Source organism: Stenella coeruleoalba (assembly GCF_951394435.1).
Source record: "Stenella coeruleoalba genome assembly, chromosome: 11".
NCBI classification, from domain to species: Eukaryota; Metazoa; Chordata; class Mammalia; order Artiodactyla; family Delphinidae; genus Stenella; species Stenella coeruleoalba.
In genome coordinates, this window is record NC_137157.1 from 94,227,506 (window position 1) to 94,245,070 (window position 17,565).

Consider the following 17,565-nt stretch of genomic DNA (forward strand, 5'->3'; position numbering starts at 1 on the left):
TTATGTCTGGAGATGCAGTGAATCATAGCATGTTGAGATAATTAGGAATGGAAGACAAGAAGAATGAAAATTAATGGAAGTTAATTAATGGAACCATTGGGAAATAATCAGCTCATAGACTGGTTTCTGGATGTATAAAGAAGGCACTAAGTTATTCCTCAGTATAAAGGGTTATATAAAGAAGGAACTAAGTGGTGTTGGTAGGAAAGATAATGTAAAGGTCACTCTAAGGGGAATAAAGGGAAAAATAAGCAATTCTATGGCCAGTGATTCCTTCATCCAGATCTCTTATTGTACCATCGAGCACTTGTCTGTGATGTGCTGTGCATGTCTTTGCATTAAAGTAGTTGGTCCACCTTTGCCATGCCTGCCTTCCTTTCACACATTAAATAATGTTTGTTCTCACAGAAGGTAGGGTGAATTTTCCCATTATGAAAATAAGCACAATTCATATTTTCTGTTGCAGTTCCAGAAAGCTTGAACCTGTGAATGGAAAAGGTAGAATGAGCTCCTTTGAAAGCTAAATAAACAATCAACAATCAAACTCTGTGTATAGTATTTTGTTGCATGAAGTGGAGATAAGAAGTATGAGGCAAAAAATTAAAAAGCAACATTCAGATCATTGAGAAACTTCCAATCTGCTTGGGAGTATAAAGTATGTACATTTGAATAGCTCAGGAGCAATTTAATATGGCATAAGATTAAGCAGACGTGAACAGTAGGTACAGTAGGAGCCCAGAGGAAAAGATGGATGGGTATCTGAAATAATGAGAAAGGCTTTACCTTTTCCTCTTTTCACGGAAGATCATACTTTAGTTCTGCCTTGAAGGAAGCATAGGATTTAGATAAACAGAGAGGAGCCCTGTAGGACAAGTAGCTGCACAGGTTGGAAATGAGCTCAAGGAAAAATAAGTTGATTAAAAATTTTTGAAATGAGGATTTATGTTATAGGGCAGCTGGATCCAAGACTGTATTGTAATTGCTTGTTATATTTCCTGCTACAGTGCTATGACAAGAGGACAAAGAATGTATATTTATTCATTCATTTGCAAATATCTATGGGATATCTACTATGAGCCAAAGTTGTTTTATGTGCTGATGATAGAGTGGTAAACAAAGACAAGGTCCTTTCTACTGGGGAACTTACATTATAATGAGAGAAAGTTGGTAAGAAGCCAACAAATAAGTAGAAAATTTCATAGAGTGGTAAGAGTCATGATGAAACAGACAGTGTGATATGATAGACTCAAGTGCATGTGGTGGAGGGAGGCTAGGTTAGTTTGGGTAATTAAAGCTGGTCTCATTGAGGAAGTGATGATTAAACAGACGTGAGTGACAAGGGGGAGTCCTTCATAGAGCTCTGGAGGCAGAGCTTTCTAGAAGGGAAGAGCAAGTGCAAAAAGCCCTAAGACCTCAAATCATGTTTGATTCATTGAAAGAACAGAGGGATCACCAGCGTGCCTGCACTATTGTGAATGAGGCAACAAATGATAAGAATAAAACCCAGGCCTATGAAGAAGCTTGCTTGTACTCATAATATTCTTGACTCCTACCCATAGTAAATTCTTAATAAATACCTGTTGAATAAATTAATTAGAACTTTAAGTAATGATCAGATTGTATAAATTTTTAGTTATAAGTTTAAATTTTAACTGGAGAGACATTGCACAAGATTAACAAAAGGTGATTAGAGATTGGAAAACCATATTAAGTAACGCAATGTAATTGGTCCCTTTGCCTGGATTGTCTGTAGAAGGCTACAGACAAATGGCACGAGCTCAAACTGGGGCCGATTCTGGTCTGGTTCTTTCTAGCTGAGGTCTGGGGCTCCCTTTTGACATGAACATTAGAATCACCTTGTGACTGATAATGTACCTGATTCTTGGATACCCCTAAGGTAAAAGACGAGGTAAAATGATACTGAAAAGTCAAAAGAAGCCTCAGAGTAATCACTTTCAACCATAAAATAATGAGGATGATAATTTTGTTCTGAAAATATGTGAAGAGAATCAGATCAAGCTAACAAAACAAAATAAAACAAAACTACATACATAAAATGTTCCAGTGGTGAAGTTAAGGGTAGAAATGAATGGGAAAAAAAGTATCAGGAATAGAGGTGGATTGCGACTTAGATAAAAAGCAGAGGAATGGGAGAGTAGGAAAGTAGAATCTTATTACAAGTGCTCTCTTGTTAGGATTATGGTGTAAGTGACTCAGCCAATGCTTATGTAACACACAGTAAAACACAGAGCCACCTCCCAACTTTTAAGTAACCTGTACTCAAGAGGGTAGAAGACCTCAGGACTCAAAATTCCTAGTTGTGCCTTGTATTCTGAGCATCCAATAACTTACAAATTTTTGGAGGGAACTGAGCCGTCTTCCCACATCCAGACGTCACTGGGTTTCTGGCGGGACAATCCAACCCAACGAATTAATCCAGTCCTGCTACTGATGTATTGCTATTGCAAACACAAGTAAATGTAATGGTCAGAGTGTTTCTACAGTTCTTGTAACGGCATAAAGGCAAAGCTTCATGATAAGACGCTGGACATAAAAAGTGGATTATATGTCAATATTAATACTAATTAATTAGATTTGATATTTAGAATTGTTCCAAGTTCACTTGTTTTTGCATAAAAATACTTGCAGGATACAGGGAAAACTGTAAGCAAGATAGATAATATTCTAATATCCCTATGTGTTTATCTTCCATCAATTGAAGGTTAGAATCCCAAATAAAGTATCAAATATGGCTCTTAAATGAAATAAGTGGTAAACAGCTAGAGAAGGAAAATGAAAAGAAATACATTGTTGATGAAACTTTATATTCCCTAGAATTAAGCTCTACTCGCTTTGGTTTCATTGCTTAGCTTGCCTACAGAATCTTGCATACAGGAATATTCATTTATTTTAGTTGACTGCGTAAAAGAGAGTTATACAATGTCTTTCTCAAAGGGATTTACAAATGACGTGCATCTACTTTTTCCTACTTTGAAATTATCACTATTTACTATACTATATACTATACTTGTTTATTTTGTTCTTTGCTTATTGCTCCAACTGGAATAAAGTTCCATGAATTTAGGAATTTTTGTAGGTTTTATTAATGCATAGGTTCAGGTCCTGGAATAGTTCCAGCACATATCTGTTGAATTAATGGATGAATAAATCAGTCAATCAATCTATCTATGGGTAACAGAATTAAAAAGAGGTCAAATGTTCACGTACTCGCACACCTCCCGGAAAAAACAAGTGAGGACACATTCTTGGCAAATAAAAAATGACTTGAGCATCTTGGCAGACATGTGAGACACAAAATGGCATTCCATAAGAGATGTTCTTAAAGCTTGATCTACCTGTCACCTTTCTGTTAATTTATGGGTTTTTTTTTTAAAGTACATCCATATTGTATATTTCACTATAGGACCTGACAGATACAGTCTACCTGAAATTTAACTGTTTTTTATTTCTCAAAAATTACATTACTTCCTCTTTTAGTTGTTCATCTCCAACCTGATATCAGCCTAGAGTAATAAGATTCAAGACTTGTTTAGTCTCCAATTAATCTCTTTGTAATAGAATTGAGATTTCAAAGCAGGTACTCTCTTATTTTGCCTGATTTGAAAGAAGTTAATTTATCTGAATATCTTCTCTATGAGTCTGAGCCACAAAAAAAGTATATGGTACAGCAAGTTAGAATAACAGGACACCCAAATGAGCGTGAACATCGCTGGGCTGATTTCCTCATGTCCGGTCCACTACTGGTTACTTCAGCTCTCAGTAAGGTACAAGTCAATTTTGCTGATTACCTATAGCAGTTCTGTAGAAAATGGCTTGCCTGAATATTTGAATTCTATTGAATTTCTGTCTGCATAGAGCCTGAATCCTGATCTTCTATTCCAATTTATATTTGCATTTATTTTAATATGCAAAAATGTGAATAATTACTATATTAGAAATTGTAGGATAAGTACAATAAATAATTTCTGCCTTTTAAAAAATATATGTTTTGACAAACTCTTATTGGGTAGAAGGGAGACTCCAAAGCTTGGTTCCTGGCTTGCCTCAGGATTTATGAAAAAGCAAAGCTACATTCAATAATATAGAGAGAGTGCAGTAGTGGATGTGAATGTACATTGCTTGAAAAGAGAGCTTTTGTTAGAAGCTGTCAAAAAGGGAAATATAGAAGAGGAGACATGTTTAATAAAAAATTTTCAACTGAAATCCTGTGTGTTGTGCAAATAAGATTGTGCCCCAAACTACATCTGGGAGGGCCTATGGAAAGATAGAGTTTGCCTCATGGTTCGTTCAAAGTGTCAACAATTTAGCAAAAACTGAGAAGGCATGTAATGTTGGGATAACACTGATATTTATATTTTCCAATCATATTGAGTTTCTTTATCCTTTCAGATCCTGTTTTGAATTAATAAACAGAGTTAAGGAAGCCAGGAAATTATCTTAACTCTTGTTGCAGAGGTAAGACCAGAACTCAAAGTTTCATTCGTTCTATTTCAGCACTTTCTACTCTCAAATGTAATTTCTACTGAGCTTAATAAGGTTCTGAGATTAGCACAAACTGCAAGACATAAAAATGTAAAAAAAAAAAAAGGCAAGTGTTTCATTTGAGATTTCTCTCCTTATGACTCCAAAATATTTGACATAGAAATATTCTTACCAGCGTGTCCTCCCTGGTGATCTTCAGAAGAGTAGCATTTACATCAGCACAATACTTCTTACTGTCTTTCCATGTCAAGTTGTGCCTGAAGAATCCATAGCAACTGTCTCCATAATATCTCCAGTTTATGTCACATGGGCTGCATTTATGGCCTTAAGGAGAATCCAAGCATAGGATCCCTTTCATTCTGAAAGGATGGGCTTACTTTTTCCTCATATTCAATGTTTCCTGAAGATCTCAAGATTCCTGACAGATAGCATCACAAAAATACTCCAGAGTTAGGGGAGATGAAGAGACTAGCAAATCATACTTACTTTCCTTTTGTCTTGATTGTTGTAGTAAATCTTGGCAGAACTTCCTTGCTAATTGTTTCAGAGTTCCTGAGAGATGTTCGTTCTCAGCTTGTAGGTACTTTTGCTGCGTGACAGCTAGATGTAAAAATTAGATCATAATTTGTAATTAGGATAATAAGGAGTGATGCAAAAAAAAAAAAAAGTCCTCTCAATGAACTTTATGTTCAGCAGAGTTGTCAATCTGTGAAGTGTTTACTAGATACATTATGAGTAAAAGAGTGCTGAAAGGGGATCAGGGTAAAGGGGTTATAAAGAAAACATTGTGCCAGGCAGAATGACAACCGAGAGTTCTCCAAAACAATAGGTGAACTATTTGAAGGAGATGACCACAAGTAAGAACATGCCGTAATCAAATCGCATGCCCAAAGCAGCTGTTTTGACCTTTCCTTGAACACAGATTTCTAAGCACATTTCACAGAGGTGAATGACCTCTGCTATTATGTTTTCTATGTAATGTCAGAATATCCATTCACTTAAAAAATACATATTGAGGGCTTCCCTGGTGGCGCCGTGGTTGAGAGTCCGCCTGCCGATGCAGGGGACGCGGGTTCGTGCCCCGGGCCGGGAAGATTCCCACATGCCGCGGAGCGGCTGGGCCCGTGAGCCATGGCCGCTGAGCCTGCGCGTCCGGAGCCTGTGCTCCGCAGCGGGAGGGGCCACAGCGGTGAGAGCCCCGCGTACCGCAAACTTAAAAAAAAAAACAAACATATTGAGGACTTCCCTGGTGGTCCACTGGTTAAGACTCCGTGATCACACTTCAGGGGGCACGGGTTCGATCCCTGGTTTGGGAACTAAGATCCTACATGCCCTGTGGCGTGGCAAAAACCAAAACAAAACAAAACAAAAAAGTATTGATTTGTTGTGCTCGAAGTACTGTGATATTCAGGTAAATCAAAGTAGTGGATGAGAAGTTCTAAAATATCTTATGAAAAAATAAACAAGTATCTGAACAAGCAACAATTATACAAATGATAATGTGACGTTGGAGGGCTTTTAGATGTATAGGAAGAAAAAATATTTATCAATTAGGTGGGATATGAATTGTCTCAGTGGAAGTAAATACATTCATCTTAAAAAATGGGAAGGAGGACATTTTAGGAAGCGGGGACAGAATCAGCAAAATCTCAGGCGGGGGACATAGGATTTATTTGTGAAACAGAAAACTCCACGTTGGCTGGATTTTAAGATGCACAGAATAGGGAGGAAAAAAAGAAAGTTTCAAAAAGTAGTGTGGATCTATACTGAGGAAGATCTTAAAGACCAGCTTAAAATTCTTAAACAATCATTTTTAATTAATTTTAAAAACCTAAAAGGAATTTTAATCAAAAGGTAGAGTTCAGAGTTCTCCTTTATTGAGAATATCCTGGCAGCTATGTATAGGATAATTGCAGTAGCGACGAATAGATAGTGACGGTTAAGCTTCACGGCATACACCAGGACACTTACGTATTGCCTTCCTCGGATCAAGTCATTGGCACTAAGTCAATACTTACACATAATCCCCAGAGCCACCAGCCCAGCAGCTATCCCCATGCTCAAGATCAGCAGAATCAAAGCCATCACACGCCACAAAGAGGAGGAAGCAGGGTCACCTGTGGACATACAATAAAGATGTTAGGCGGCAGGCAGTATGGCATCGTTTTGGGGGACAGCTTCACCCCCATCCCCTGCCCTCTCAGGATTATCCAAGTGATATAAACAGCTTCTCAGGCCCATCTTGCCTTTGCTCCCTTGGTAATCACCAGCAGTAAACACAACCCACTCCATCCCCACTCCCACCGGACTTCTCTCTGAGTCAAAATGTAACTAGCAGCTAAGGTCTTCTGTGTTTGTGTTTGTCTTTGTTTTATTTTGTGCTCACTCCTCTAAATAATGGTGTTTATAAGCCACAACTGTGGAATCACACCCACTTGCTGACATCTTAGAAAGTGGAGTTTTCAAACATTTTCTCCTCTTATCCCTTAGATTTCTATTCCCTCCAGCATTTAAACCTATAAGCCTTAATGTAATGTGCCCTGCTTGTATCATTTGTTGTTTATATTCTAAATAACATATGTAGCCCATGTACATACCACTCAAATGATGTAGGGAAAGAAGGTCATTCAGGAAAATAAAACAACACTACGTATGCTATCACTAGTAGAAAAAAGGAAACTAGGGTGGATCCCTTTCAACAGTTAATTTCCAAATTGCTGCCTCTTGGGCATTCTTACCTGAAGTGAGAGCTGGTTTTTGAGTTTTAATATTTAAGGTGACGTATCCATCTTCATCCTGCATGGCTTCCCTTGGAATGAAAGTGAACTCAGCATTCAATGACTTTGCAAAATGTAGTGTCCACCCTTATGATTTCAATGTCTACCCGTCTGTGACCCTCCTCTCTCTGGTAAGGTGGAGACGTATGAGTTGGGGCACATGATTTTTTGTTTTTTGTTTCTTTCCAGGAAGCCCTTTAATAGCTGCTCAGATATACATGGACCTTGAGCACCAAAACACAAAAATAATAACTTGTGGTAAACGAGTAGATATGGCATTTGTTTCCTGTTTCCTTAACTTCCACTCTGACGGTTCCATCGTGTATATCCTTTCAAAGAACAGAAGTTCATGCTTCATCGTAACCTTGGCAGAGTCTAAATCATGTTGTTTAAATGAATTTATTTCTGATGAAAACTCACGGATAACACATCAACAGATATAGAGTCTATCTCATTGTGGTGTAAGAGTCTAATATAATTTGATCTAAGATGAGCTATATTAGATGTTTCATGGTCTTGTGTTAGAAGGTCTAATTATGACCTAAAATTCATCCAAATTCTTGCATGTTTTGCAAATCAAAGGGTTTTTTTTTTTAGAGTAATTCATCCATCCATTTATTTGATTGCATTAAGTTGAAAAACTGAACAAGCTGATATTTTAAGTAATGAGTCAAGGATATTCAAATTATATTATACTCTTTAGTCCCTGCAAATCAAAGTTTTAAAAAAGTTGAGAACTCCACATGAGGCAGGATTTATATGGCTTAGGTTTAGGCATCAAAGGAAAACAATCTAATAAAGTGAAATAATACAAAGTTAATGTCTTGATGTATTGCCTTTCAGTCATGTTTTCACTTTAAAGTAAATTTCCAGGAATGGCTTTTGGATCTTTGATAACTTTAACCATAAGCTGAGTGTCTTGTGGCTGGATCTATGCTTCATAAAAGTATATTTGCCTTTATTTGTATCCATCAAGCGTGACTTTGTGGTGTTAGAAATATGCTGGGTAAGTACAGAGGCTGTCAGGGTCAAAGGAGGTCCTGATAACATGAGTCTTAATTCTGCTTCCTCTCTCCACCTACCCCATAAATACAAGCTGAGTTACTCAGCAAAAATTAAGCAGAGAACTGCAGGAGAAAACGATAGATACAACAAAGTTTTCTTTTTTCTTTTCCAAAATCCAGAGGCTTTTCCAGCTATCTCTCAATCACCCTATCAGGCCTATCATTGACATTTTATTTCTACTTGAGTATTTTATCGCTCCCTCTTTTCTTGGCTCAGGGAAATATAGCTGAAGAAGTCTTTATTCCAAATATCCTGATGAGTTTGAATTTGGAATAAAAACCTCTGTTTAATATTGTAGAGGTTGAGTGTTACATAAGTTATCCCTTTTATTTTAAAGCAAATATCTCATTAATTTAATTATGTGTCAAACACTGAAATTAATAGCAAGTATTCATGGAGAAGTCATGGCACTAGTCCTTATGGAGCACGGAGTCTTAGACTTTAGGTACTTAACCTTTGCCTCTTAGTACTTAGAACAACTTTCCACTCCACCCCACTCCAGGCCACATTTTTGTCCCTCTTTCTTGTTTCACTCTTTTCCATTGCATATATGTGAGGGTGTGTGTGTGTGTGTGTGTGTGTGTGTGTGTGTGTGTGTACATATATATATATATAACATTTTTGTCATGTATACTCACAGGAATGTATTCCATCGCTCTAAAACAGTGACTGACATACAGTTACCACCCAGTAGAAATTTGGTGAAGGAATGAATGAATGAGTATATGTAAAATGGGCACTTATTGGAATATTACACATGCAGAAAGCAATTTAGGGAATCTTGGGAATTTTCTATGATCATGCTTTTTGCAAGAAGCCTCACCATCTACCCAGTTTCCAAGTTCCTTCCACTGTACTATGATGTCTTTCAAATTTAGGTATTATCCAGACTCCGTTTTCTATATTTATAGCCGAAGAACCAGTAAAAGACACTAGGATCACAATGACAAGGTATAGATACAAAAACAAAGGAAATTAGTGAAATGCATAGCACGGTGGATAAGACTGATCAATATATAATGATGGCTAGAGGACGTGTAAAAAAGAAAGACAAAAAGAAAATGATGTTGACTAGTATGAGTGTTATAATAATGTCTCTAAACTGAAAAAAATATAAAGGACGTCAACATTTTGCAGTTAGCGATATCTTTTTATAGACCTTTTACTGTACATCACCTTAAAGCTAACCCTTAGGTGCATTTATCAGTGATATCCTGTTCCCTCTCTCAGTTCTCTGAATTCAAATTGTTGGTTCACTTCTGACTTTCTAGCCTTCTACACACATATCAAATACTGTTTATCTTTGGGAAAGGCTAGAATTTTCTGTCATGGAAAAAATGCCTAATTAATATTTTCATTTTCAGAAAGCTTAAAGCTGTGGACTGAAAAGTGGAATGAGCTTTATTAAAAGTGAATAAACTAAATGTATAACTATCAGACAACAACTGTGGCAGAGCTTTTGGTTACAAAAGAGTAGATAAAATGAAGGGGAAAATTGTTAGACCACATTCACAACACTGAGACGTTTATCATGCACGTGCATACAAAATCGCTGTAAGTAAGAAAGTCAAATAATATTCAAATGGAATAGATAAGACTTAAGATTTGACAGAAAGGCGAAGATTGCATAAGAAGAGAGAGGAAAGGGGAATATTCATCAGGGAGGGCACGCATCTGAAACAAAGTTAGGGAAGTTGGAATGAGTATGCTGTGATCAAGGAACGTGAACTGATCAAGCATATTTGACCTGAGTATTCACATCACAGTATATTGGGATACAAGGTGTCCTATTAAAATCACTGTAAAACTTACAGTTCAGGGACAATTAACCAATCAGTTATTTGAACATATATCTATTGATCACTGTGTATGTCCCAAGCACTATCCTATTTTCTGGGGATCAGGTGGTGAACGAAACACTCAAGAGTTGTGCTCTTATTGAGCTTATGGTCTAGTGGAGAGCAGTGAACACAGATAGCAAAGAAGAAAAGAAAGAAAAGAGCAAGACAATTTCAGATCATCATAAATGCTATGAAAAAAGTCATACAGTAGAGCTTTATTGGTGGGGCTTGGAGCAGCCCTGTTTGTGCTCATTTGAACTGGTTTCTTTAACCTTTACTAGAAGGGGGTGGAGAATTGCAGTTTTCTTCCATTTTTTAAAATTGAAGTATAGTTGGGCTTCCCTGGTGGCGCAGTGATTGAGAGTCCGCCTGCCGACGCAGGGGACACGGGTTCCTGCCCCGGTCCGGGAGGATCCCGCATGCCGCAGAGCGGCTGGGCCCGTGAGCCATGGCCGCTGAGCCTGCGCGAACGGGGCCTGTGCTCCGCAACGGGAGAGGCCGCAACGGTGAGAGGTCCACACACCGCAAAAAAAAATAAATAAAAAATTGAAGTATAGTTGATTTACAGTATTATATTATTTTTCAAGTGTACAAAATAGTGATTCAATGTTTTTATAGATTACATTTCATTGAAAGTTACTACAAAATAATGGCTATATTTTCCTGTGCTGTACAACATATCCTTGTTGCTTACTAATTTTATACATAGCAGTTTGTATCTCTTAATCCAATATCCCTATCTTGCCCCTCCCCCACCCACTGGTAACCACTAATTTCTTCTCTATATCTGTGAGTGTGTTTCTGTTTTGTTATACACATTCATTTTAACTTTTAGATTCCACATACAAGTGATATCATGTGATATTTGTCTTTGATTTATTTCACTAAACATAATACTCTCCAGGTCCATCCATATTGTTGCAAATGGCAGAATTTCATTCTTTTTTTATGGCTGAGTAATATTCTACTGAATATATATACCACATCTCCTTTATCCATTCGTCTGTTGATGGACACTTAGGTTGCTTCTATATCTTGGGTATTGTAAATAGTGCTGCTATGAACATTGGGGTTCTGTATCTTTTCAAATCAGTGTTTTTGTTTTCTTCAGATATATACCCAAGAGTGGAATTGTTGGATCATATGGTAGTTCTATTTTTAGTTTTTTGAGGAACATCTGTACTGTTTTCCGTAGTGACCACACCAATTTACATTCCTACCAACAGTGTAGGAGGATTCCCTTTTCTGCACATCCTTGCCAATATTTGTTATTTGTGGTCTCTTCGATGATAGCCATTCTGACAGATGTGAGGTGATATCTCATTGTGGTTTTGATTTGCATTTCTCTGATGCTGAGTGATGTTGAGCATCTTTTCATGTGCCTGTTGGCCATCTGTGTATCTTCTTTGGGAAAATGTTTATTCAGGTCTTCTGCCAATTTTTTAATCAGATTGTTTGTTTTTTCCATATTGAGTTGTGTGAGCTCTTTATATAGTTTGGACATTAACCCTTATCATCATCAATATTTTGCAAATATTTTCTCCCATTCAGTAGGCTGTCTTTTCATTTTGTCAATGGTTTCCTTTGCTGTGCAAAATCTTCCACTTTTAAGAGCATCCAAATAATTTATGCTTAATTCTGATATAATAACAATGATACCATTTATTATTGCTTCTATATGCTTGTATTAATTGCCTTTGTGGTAGGCGTTATACTTATGCCAGTTTTACTAAAAAGAAAAATAAAGCACAGAGGTGAAGTGACTTGCCAAAAGTCACTGGACAAGTAAATGTTGATCCAGGATTTGAATCAATCAGTCTGTCTTCATAGTCCTTTATTTTAAACAGGATATTTTATTACCCTGATTGGATGAGTCTGTTGATACATTTCAAAAATAAATTCTTTCCTATATTCATCCTCTGGCTCCTCCTTGTGGTCATTTGTTGTTGTTGTTTCTGCTTTTATCTTTTCTTTAGGTCTTCTGGTACCTCCAGGTTTAATTTTCAATTTTCTCCATTCCTTTTTGTAAATAATTTTGAATTCATTCCTATTCTGCTCATTGGGTACTATCCAATATAGGTCCCTCTTTGAAAGTGTTCTCTGACATAAGCATAATATGTGGGAATGGAATGATTATTGAAGAACAAAGTGAGAATACAACTTCCCATTGTGTAAACTCATTATTTCTTTTAATGTATCCCAGGTGAACAATACTTCTCTATTTAAAGCCTGTGTTCCCTTATTTTCTGCAATGAACAGTATTTTCTGATGGATTTAATTCATGTGAGAGCAGCGAGGGAAGTCAAAGGTGATTTTAAGTTTTTGGCTGAGGAACTGTAAGTGTGAAGTTCTCATTTACTGAAATGGAGAAATGTAGAGTGAAATGATTGGAAAAGGGTTGTTCATTTTTTTAACGTGTTAAGTCTGAAAATTCTATCACATATTAAGTGAATATGCCAAGTCTCCATTCAGATACCTGAACCGGGCGATCAAACTCTGGCATGAAGACATCCATTTGGAAGTCATCTATGTATGGCTGTTACTTGAAGCCCTGAATCTGGAAGAGCTCATCCGGTGATGAGAATACACAGAAGATAGAGGGTCAAGGACTGAACCCTGGGACTCAAAAGTATTTTGAAGTCAGCTAAGGAGGAATCAGCAAATCGGATGGAAGATTAGGTAATGAAGTAAAAGAAAAACAAGATAATGGTGTCCTGGAGAACAAAGTATTTTGGAGAAGAATTTTAAATTAAAGGGAATAATCAGTTATGTCAAATGCTGTTTATAGGTCGAGTAAAATGAATCCTGAGAAATAGCCATTGATGTGTTGATATAGAGGTTAACAGTGACTTACTAGCATCTTACTAGAAATAGTGAGGGGAAAAGCCTGATTAAAGTGGGTTCGGGAAAACAGGAAGATCCAGCGGGCATGGACAGCTTTTGAACCCTTTTGTTGTTAAGACAATTAGAGAAATGGGGTGATAGTGTGTGTGTGTGTGTGTGTGTGTGTGTGTGTGTGTGGCAGGGGTGTAAGCAAACATTTTTTGGCTTATTTTTAATGGAGATATTATATCATGTTTACAAGTTAAGGTGAGTAAACCACTAGAGATTAAAAAAATGATGATTCCAGAGAGAGAGAGATATTTACAAGTTAAAAATATTTGACTAAGCAGATGGAATGGATTTCAATTTGTAGATTGACTGTAGATGAGAGTGTGTAGAATTTAACCACAGAAAATGGTTGAAATGATATTGCTTTACATATACAGATGTAAAATATTTTTTGTATATTTGCTCATGGGGCAGAGGAAATGCTCTTCTGATATTTTGATTTTCTCAAGATAAGAGGCCAGGTTTTAATTGAGTTTGAGAAAGGAGAACAGAAATTTGAGAATTGAAAAAGAAAGAGAAAGTGGGAGTAATCTTCTAGCAGATTCACAGAATAGACTGATTAGTAAGACTGCTGGCAAATTATCATTCAAAAATGTAAAATAAGACCAGAGAATGCGGTCACATTTAGCTGCTCGTACGCAAGTACAGAGTAGGTAGAGTTGGATTCACTGGGATGCATTTTCCAGATAGGTACAGTGAAGGAAGGGACAAGCATTGAACTTGTAGCTGTACATAAGGAAGTGATCATTATAATTGACCCTGACGAACGGTCTAAGCCAGGTAAAACAGGAAATGAGACATGAAGGATTTAGGACAATGAAAAGGTGGCATGGTCACTGAATTTGATATCCCAGGGAGCATCAAAGTGCGGTAGGCCATAGACTCACTCTAGGGAATGAGCTGGAGAGAAAGGACTTGGTAGTTAGAGAGTAGAAATATAAAACTGAAGTAATAGAGGGGGTGCTCACATTGGTAATGAAATTGTCTGGATCTAGTGCAGCACTGTCCAATAGAATTTTCTGTGATAATGGAAATGTTATACATTGTGCTGTCCAGGTCCACAGCCAAGAGCCCCACCTGTGGCTACTGAGCACTTGAAGTATGACTGAGGAAATGAATTTTTCATTTTAATTCACTGAAGTTTAAATAGTCACATGTGACTAGTAACTACAATAATGGAAAGCATAGCTTTAATGAATGATCACCATAATGAGTGGTCGATTTGTGGTGTGGTCAAAGGTGACTGGAGGTAAATCCAGGACCTGAGAGCACAGGGTATTGGAATTTTCACCTGCAAGAATACTGAAATTAGTGATAATCATGACGGGAATAGAAGTGAACAAGGAGATTTAAGATGTTTGAAAAAATGGTAAAGAGATGAAAAATGCCCTGGAATTTGTAGATGCTTGCAATGCATTGTGTTATTTGATAGTATAATATGATATAATGTGCTACAGAGGAGCTGGATATTTTTAAGGGGGAAAGTATAGACAGTAGTTTCTAAAATCAACTAATAACAGATAATATAGCATTTTAGGATCATAATAGTAGAAAGTGTGTAGGAAGTATGATCAATCTTCTTTGCTATAGAAATAATTAGGAAACAGATGAGATTCCTCATCATGGTTTTACCGAAGCATTATTTCTTTTTTATTTATTTATTTATTTATTTTTGCGGTACACGGGCCTCTCACTGTTGTGGCCTCTCCCGTTGCGGAGCACAGGCTCCGGACACACAGGCTCAGCAGCCATGGCTCACGGGCCCAGCCGCTCTGCGGCATGTGGGATCTTCCCGGACCAGGGCACAAACCCGTGTCCCCTGCATCAGCAGGCAGACTCTCAATCACTGTGCCACCAGGGAAGCCCTGAAGCATTATTTCTTATAAGATAGTAAGAAATTAAATACTTTTTAAGGGAACTTTAAGGCATATGAAAGAATTAGGGAAATGAAAATGAAAACACAGTCTTTGCAAAATTAAGTGAAAGACCAGAACAAAGAAAAACACCCCTGAGTTCTCATTTTGTTTTAATGGTCAGCTAATTTATTTTTTATTTTTTTTATTTTTAACATCTTTATTGGGGTATAATTGCTTAACAATGGTGTGTTAGTTTCTGCTTTATAACAAAGTGAATCAGTTATACATATACATATGTTCCCATATGTTTCCATTGCTGGGGTCTTCTCTGAGACTCCAAATCGCCCCCTCTGTCCCCGCCAGTGAGGGGAGTTCCCAGTGTGTGGAAACCGTTCCTCCTTCACAGCTCCCTCCCAGAGGTGCAGGTCCTCTCTCTTTCTCCCCCTTCCTTTTCTTTTTCCCTAACCAGTTATGTGGAGATTTTCTTTCCCTTTTGGAAGTCTGAGTTCTTCTGCCAGCGTTCAGTAGATGTTCTGTGAGAGTCATTCCACATGTAGATGTATTTTTGATGTATCTGTGGGGAGAAGGTGATCTCTGCGTCCCACTCCTCTGCCATCTTGATCCACAGAACTTTTCGTTACAGCACCTATAAAATTTTATTCAACCAATATTTATTGAGCACCTATTACGTATCAGGCATTGATTTAAATGATAGGGATGCAACAGGTTTCCAAACAGGAAAAAAACCCTGCCTGTATGGAACTAGACAAGGAGACAGAAAACAAAATGTAACATTTAAACTACAAAGAGAAGCAAATTATTTGGAAAAGACATTTTTATATTTGTCTGATTAAATTATTTTATTAATGTTTATGAATCAGACTAGAACATAAAGTCCATTTCAAACTTTGGCAGAAATGGTTATTGGTATTCTGCTAAAGTTATTATCATTAAAAAATAACAACAACAACAACAAAAAAAAAACTGCAGACCAGCAAAGGGTTGTGAAGATTAAGAATACAGATGTCATCTTGACTGGTGACTCTCATGAGTAGTTCTGAAACAATTAGACCATCAAAACAGGAGACTATAACCCATTGAACAAAATATGAAAGTGGAAGCCCACAAAGGTATACATATAAAAATGAATAAATTGAAATTTTGATGATGAATGGGATATTCACAGTGTTTAAAAATACCACCTGTGAAAGTGAAAATTGCACAGAACAATGTTACACAGGAAAGGAAGACTTTATTCAAGGTTATTGCAGTAGGGGAAATAGACCAGAATTCAGTCTGAACTAAAAATCTGCTGAAACAAAAAGCAATAAGCTTTTAAAGAGATGGGGTAAAAGGGGGATCACATACCATCTATATGACTTTACTGAAAAGAAAATTAAACTTTCTCAGATATTCATAATAGGAGGTAGTTTCACAACTTGGAGCTAGGCACCCACTGAAGTTTGGCTCCTACCCTCTCAAAGAAACTGAGAAACAAAGGTGCAATCTTTCTTGATGATTGCATTTCAAAAGGATGGCTCCCAGGTCCTGGCGAAAGACATTTCTGGGCTGTAAAATATTTAAGAGGCTTCTTAAAAGATTTACATCTCTTCGGGGTAGAGAAAGAATTTCCAGTAGCAAGTTTCCTAGAGAAAATGCTCTAAAAAGGGGGAAGTCAAGAGTGCATCATCAGGAAGAATGAAACTTGTCTAAAGTTTAGTCAAGCTCAGGGGAATGTTAAGGCCATCTTGGTCTTTCCCAACAAAATATTAATTGATTACAAAGGGAAAAGAGAAGCTTTCCAGTGAAGTCTCGTAGGCACCACATTAACCATGTGAATAAAGTGAGCATCATCAATAATGGAACAAATAAAACTGCATCTTCTGAAAAGTTGCAGCGAGAAAAACAAAGCTTCGCTGCACGATTGCTCTGCTATTCGATAATCAGACAAATGTAAACTGAAGAACATTTTACAGAACATCCAGCTTGTAGTATTTAAAAGTATCAGGTCATGAATGTCAAGGAAGGCTAAGGAACTCTTCTAGATGCTGAGAGACTAAAGAGACAAAATAACTAAATGCAGAAAATGATTCTGATCTGGGTGTTTTACTCCAAAGAACATTATTTGACAACCGGCAAACCTGGTAGAGAGTTAGAGATGGTAGCACTGTGTCAATGTTAATCGGTTGATCGATAATTGTATTGTGATTAAGTAGGGGATTTTTTGGGTAGGAAATATACACAAAAGTATCCAATGATACGTGAAATTTTATAATGAAATTCATCAAATTGGCAACTAATTCTCAAGAGGTTTGGAGAAAAGGTAATTTTTTTTTCCTGTACCTATAATCTTCTTATAAGTTTTTGATAGTTTCTAAATTAAGACAAACGTTGTATAAAGCCAACCGACAACATTTTTAACACTTTTTACCCAGAAAGCCCAATTTTAAAGTTTACATCATAGAAATAAAAGTGCTACTATTTAGAAAGATATTCAGAATGTTTATCGCAGCATAGTTCACGTAGCAAAAATCTGAAAAAAGTTAATGCTCATCAATAAAGGAGTGAAAAATGTATGAATCCACACTATAATGCAACTCGGAACTATATGAAATTTCCATAGGATATTGT

The 17,565-nt window shown here is 37.0% G+C and overlaps 1 protein-coding gene across 1 annotated transcript; it reads right to left on the bottom strand.

Moving 5' to 3' along the window:
• Nucleotides 1-338: 338 nt before the first annotated feature.
• LOC307194772 (C-type lectin domain family 1 member B-like) lies at nucleotides 339-7,305 on the bottom strand (the record flags this gene model as incomplete). Its single annotated transcript, XM_079938096.1, has 6 exons — nucleotides 339-483; nucleotides 2,353-2,459; nucleotides 4,676-4,827; nucleotides 4,990-5,103; nucleotides 6,522-6,620; nucleotides 7,242-7,305. 6 exons carry the CDS (start codon nucleotides 7,303-7,305, stop codon nucleotides 339-341), a joined length of 681 nt encoding a protein of 226 aa, XP_079794222.1.
• Between the last annotated feature and the right edge of the window lie 10,260 nt (nucleotides 7,306-17,565).